This window comes from Dichomitus squalens (assembly GCF_000275845.1).
Source record: "Dichomitus squalens LYAD-421 SS1 unplaced genomic scaffold DICSQscaffold_75, whole genome shotgun sequence".
NCBI classification, from domain to species: domain Eukaryota; kingdom Fungi; phylum Basidiomycota; class Agaricomycetes; order Polyporales; family Polyporaceae; genus Dichomitus; species Dichomitus squalens.
In genome coordinates, this window is record NW_006766957.1 from 106331 (window position 1) to 111345 (window position 5015).

The 5015-nt window shown below is 55.7% G+C and overlaps 3 protein-coding genes across 3 annotated transcripts; 2 read left to right on the plus strand and 1 right to left on the minus strand.

The window, feature by feature from the left end:
- Positions 1 to 453: 453 nt before the first annotated feature.
- DICSQDRAFT_174908 (uncharacterized protein) lies at positions 454 to 983 on the plus strand (the record flags this gene model as incomplete). The annotated part of the gene is made up of 2 exons (XM_007370770.1): positions 454 to 667; positions 706 to 983. 2 exons carry the CDS (start codon positions 454 to 456, stop codon positions 981 to 983), a joined length of 492 nt encoding a protein of 163 aa, XP_007370832.1.
- A 249-nt stretch (positions 984 to 1232) lies between these two features.
- On the minus strand, positions 1233 to 2013 carry DICSQDRAFT_130101 (uncharacterized protein; the record flags this gene model as incomplete). The annotated part of the gene is made up of 2 exons (XM_007370771.1): positions 1233 to 1792; positions 1845 to 2013. 2 exons carry the CDS (start codon positions 2011 to 2013, stop codon positions 1233 to 1235), a joined length of 729 nt encoding a protein of 242 aa, XP_007370833.1.
- A 2312-nt stretch (positions 2014 to 4325) lies between these two features.
- On the plus strand, positions 4326 to 4646 carry DICSQDRAFT_174910 (uncharacterized protein; the record flags this gene model as incomplete). Its single annotated transcript, XM_007370772.1, has 2 exons — positions 4326 to 4457; positions 4533 to 4646. 2 exons carry the CDS (start codon positions 4326 to 4328, stop codon positions 4644 to 4646), a joined length of 246 nt encoding a protein of 81 aa, XP_007370834.1.
- Positions 4647 to 5015: the final 369 nt, after the last annotated feature.

The following is a 5015-nucleotide window of genomic DNA, read 5'->3' on the forward strand; positions in this document are numbered from 1 at the left end:
CGCGCGCTTGGGCAAGTGGAACGGAAAGGCATCCGAGGGCTTCGTCGGCCGCACGCATTTCAGCGTCCCGCCTACCAGTCGCGGGAAGCCCGCCGCTCTCGCCCAACTCCTGGGGTCGTCGTTTTCCTCAAAGTCAAGTTCGAACAGCCCTATCTGACGTACCGCGACTGGACGAAGTAACGACGGCGCTGAGCAGGGTGCCGGGCGCGGCGAACGTGCCGAAGAGCAAGCTGTCGCCAGGATACGAAGACGTACGGCGAGTGCTGTGCGGTGAGATCACGCGCGACAAGAGCCAACACCGCAACCAGTTTCGCGAGGCCGCACAGAAGTTCAACCCACCCACACGGCTCCTGGCGCTCGAATGGTCCTTTGACATCCCGCTCTCCACGGTGCACCGCTCTTGAGGAGATCACATCTTCACGCGCGAAGACAAGCACCAATCGCTCCACGGCGATGACAGCCAAGTCGCACGAGGACGTGATCTGGCAGTTCCTCAACCAGGCCAAAGAGCTCCAGGACTCAGAGGCGAACGTCGTTGTCAGACTGGACCTGGACGTCGAGGAACCGCTCGAGCACGCACTGGCTCGGGTCGTCGGGGCGCCCGTCAAGTACCTCGGGAAGGAGCAGCCAGACAAGGAGCGCATGGGCCAGTCGCTGGCGGCTGCACGTGCAGGACAGCAGCCAAAGTTAAGGCCGATAAGGTAGAGCAACAGCCACCAGCGTCGAGCAAACAACGCGAATCCCTCCACCGCTACAACGGCATCCTTGCAGAAGTCGATGTGCAGGGCGCCGTCGGGTCCGCGGGCGCGGCGGCGGACCCGACTTCCGACGCGCGTAAGTTCTGGGACAAAGCAGCCAAAGCGAACAGCGCTATGGCAGCCTCAAGAGCCTATAGTGAAAGTCTCCCCAAGCGGCCGCACCAGCGGCGCACCAATGTCAGTGACGTGGGCTGGATCACAGGCGTCAGGTGGGTGTACGGCTAGAATTTTCTCCCCTAACAGCTCAATACAAGCGCATCCATAACGTTTGGCTACCGCAGGGCAGACGGCCCCATGCAAGAGAACCGGTGTATGCCCTCGGGCTGCCTGTAAGCCAACGGACGAGGGGTGGGTACTTGACTCCGGGCTCATTGATGTTCTGGACTCATTCACCTAGTGATCTGATCATTGCCTTGCTAGTTGGCGCGTTTCTTCTTCACAGGCGAGCTAGATAAGGCCTCCTACAAAACCGATTCAGCGATTCAGCCTACAGTCATCTCCAGCCATATGAGATCCACCTACAGACTGGCGCTTCTGGGACCGAATCGTGGAGGAGCGGCCGTCGACAGTCTTCTTCGCCCTGCCTTTGGCCCTCGTAACTACGGCCATGTCCTCGCCCTTCTTTTCTACGCCCTTGCCCTTGTCCCTCCCATCCACGCTCGCCTTCTTGCCCGGGGCCTTCTTGGCAGGGACCTCACACTCGATCGGTCGTGCGACCTGCTCAGCGTCTGACGAGGGCTCGGAGTCATCGTCCTCTGCAACGGAACCAGCCTCCTTCTCTCCGCCCTCTTCCTCTCCCTCGTCGCCGTCGCCGCCCTCGTCCTCGCCCTCGCCGCTCTCGTCCTCGCCCTCCTCGCCCTCCTCGCCATCATACTTCGTTCCGTTGACAGAGCCTTGCTCGATCCCCAGCGCCTTCTCGATTGCCAGAAGGCGTTCGTCGACGGAGTTCATCTGGATTCTGTGGTAGTGGAGACAGGAATAGACGTCTTGGACGAGCGTTGGAACGTCGAGGTCGTCTTGGTCTGCGTAGCGCCCTGTGGGGATGTCCACAAAAATGATGCCAGGTCAGCCGCGAGGGAGACTCACCCTTGACGCCACTACACTGCAGAGAGTCTTTCAACTCCAAGCAACGCTCGCAACTCTGCGTCCGTTGTTTGTAGCGGCATTCGTCGGCCTTACCCACCCAGGCGCACTGGAGACAGGGTCGGGTATTCGCCTGCAGGCGAATTTTCCTCCCCTCTGAAGTCGTAGACATGATCAAGACTGAGCTGGGCGAAGTATTTGGCGCGAGACGGAAGGGTGCTCGATCGTTACAGACCCAACATGAGCCCTACTTATAGATTGGTATCACCGCAGCACATGAGGACAAACCAACATGCGTCGGTGGCATAATTCCGTCAGATGTAGGAGGAGCTAGCAACGATGGTCCAGATCGCTACCAAAAGGGCTCGGTGAAGAATTCTTAAGGGGTTACCATGCCGTAACGACTCAAGGAAATTTATCAGAGCTCACGAAGTTGGATGCTCGCTGTCAAGGCACGCCTCTATTGGGAAGTGCGTGCCATCTTCTTGGGCACGGCTATGTTTCTGGTTGCTTCTCTGAGGCCTGTGCTTCTTCAATAGGGAGGATATCGGCGAAGACGAGATAAAGTGGGTGGGCAGGAGAGGCTTCTGTGCGGGTCCCATCGCGAGGACTCCGAAGGACAATGATTGCAGGGACTAAGGTCGCGTATGAATTCTCACACGCCATCACATTGCCGCAGACACGCCATCCTGAATTTTCACTTGACACTTGAGGTTCATTCCGTGGTCACGGAATCTCTGCCAGCGAGCTCCGTGCTTCTGTGGCTCGGTTCCGTGAGGCGGGTGCAGTTCTGCAAGAGATGTGCTCTGATTGGATGTAGTGACCGCTCTCGAAGTTTGCGAATATGCAGATATAGGATGACGTCGAGCTCCTGCTCACATCTCCGTGCCCCCCACGCGCTTCTCGTTCACGCTCGCCGCACACGCTTAGGACCACGGTCTTGCAGGAGGATCCCGACTGGACGCGGGCTGCGCTCAATGCATGGGACCGGTAGTAGGCGACGGAGTGGGCAATGTTCCGTTTTCACGTCGCTGCTATACCCAATGACACAACCCCGGACGAAGTGTTCCAATGCCTTGGCCGAACCTCTCGACAAGCCGCCTGACCAGCGTGCGAGCGACGATACGCTACAGCTGGTTGCGAAATTTATGCCCGACCAACTCCGACGCAGTTTCGACCACGAGAAAATCAAAGAAATCGAGAAAATCAAACAATTCATGCATCCGCCATTCCGTTCCCCTGTTCTCTATGAACTGTATATAGCCTTTATACAAGCGAGTATGAGACCTCACGAACTTGAATGGAGAGCGTCGGACTCCTGGTTCCCGACTTATGCCTTTCGAGGGAAATCACTGAAAGTTTCCTATGGGCGACTAGGGTATGGTTAGAAAAAGAATCGTTTTCGAACAGAGAGTTATGAACAGGCGCCCGAATCAGGCCGTTTCTAACCGGGATTAATAACTGTTATTAACTCTTGTGTTATTAACTGTTAAGAAGATTTTCTAACGCCGCCGAGGTTTATTAACAGTCGTATTGAATCGATGATCACCACGCGTCCTGGCTCGCAATCTGCTACCCTATCCTCATTGTAATCCTTGTCTCCATCATCTGGGTTGCACAAAAGCATGCGCAAGGCTTAGGCACGGAGATTAACCTCGCCATCTACCTTGAACTCGGTATCTTACGCCTACAGCCTCCGACCGGACTTTTGAACAATATATAACCTGGCTGATAGACCCCTGGGCTTTTGAACCGTTAATTAACATTTTAATAACCTGTTAATAAACACCGGGTTCATTATTCCGACTTTCAAACTTTACCCTACACCGGAAGAGGTTCAGACATTGGCATATCTTCGTAACTCTCATGGGCTTCAATGTCGTTTCCCCGCTCTGATATCTGTAAAAAAAAGTATGTTTAGGTGCTCTTGATACCTTTTCAGTGCAAACTTCGTCAGCAGACACATCATGCAATGCCAACAGAGGCGGTGTTTGAGTAGCATCTGGTTCCAGCTTTCTCGAAGCGCCCTTGCCACGCAGCTGTCTGTAATAGCCTATATAGACCATCAACACTGTCTTTTAGGTAAATTGCTGTCCAAATTTTGTCTCTTCCGTTCTTGAGAGCCTGTCTGTTCGCTCCAGCCTACCTGCGCAAAGTAGCGCCCGTGAGGTCCTCGCAAAGAGCCTTCTACGAACGTCGTGGATCACCCTTGTTCATCATGTTTCAGGCTCTTATGGACCCAGAAGGGTCGAATACCTTGTGGTCTAGGTGTTTGATAGTGCAGGGCGATTTATGGAATTTGTTTCATTTTACAATGCAGAAAGTGCGCGAGTGTCGTTCGGAGTCGGCCGGCATAAAATTCGCAACCAGCTGTATGCCAATTTGCCGAAGATTACTCCCGGCTGACCCGTGGGCGGCTCGCATAGTACACTGAGGAGGTCCGGGGGGCCGAGCTCAACCTCAAACCGAATCGTATGCATCTCTATGTCATGTCTGCTGTCTGCGCGGGCAACAACTATTCAGAAGTCAGGGAATACCTTACTCGCGCACGTCCGGCGCGTGGAGCGCGACCTTCGAGCTGCTGCCAGTGCCTGCTGCGCCCATGCCACCACCGACGTACGCTCCCTCCCTTTCCTACTGTTGGGGTCGCCTGTGGCTGAAAACTCCGACCTCACAGTTGCCCTCATGCAGGAGGAGGGGAGGGGGTCTACTGGCATCCCAATGTACCCTCTACGCCCCTCGCAGCAGATAGTCGGCGTCAAAGAGAACATGGACAAGTTTGCGCCGCCCTCAGCGCCGACGTAAACCTGCCGGTAGACTCTGCGGCCCCTTTCTGACCACGTAGACGGGGTCCGCACGTTCCGGTGGGTATCTTCACATGGCCAGAAGGTCCCTCATGTGCTTCCCAGTATAGGTACGTTGTTTGACTGACTGATGTTGGGGAGTCATCGCTCACCGCGCGTAGTTCAAACTCGCTGGAAAACGGAGCTACGCAGTCTTCTCGACCGCCGCTGCTGCGGTAGGAGCGAATCTGGCCCTACGAGCCTATAACAGCTCTGCGCTCGTCTATTCTCATCGCCCAGCATGCCTGACCCTAACGCCAACTTCGAACTAGCCTCCTACGTGGCCTCGGTGTTACGCCCTACCTATCCGTACGAACGCGATCGAGTCCCG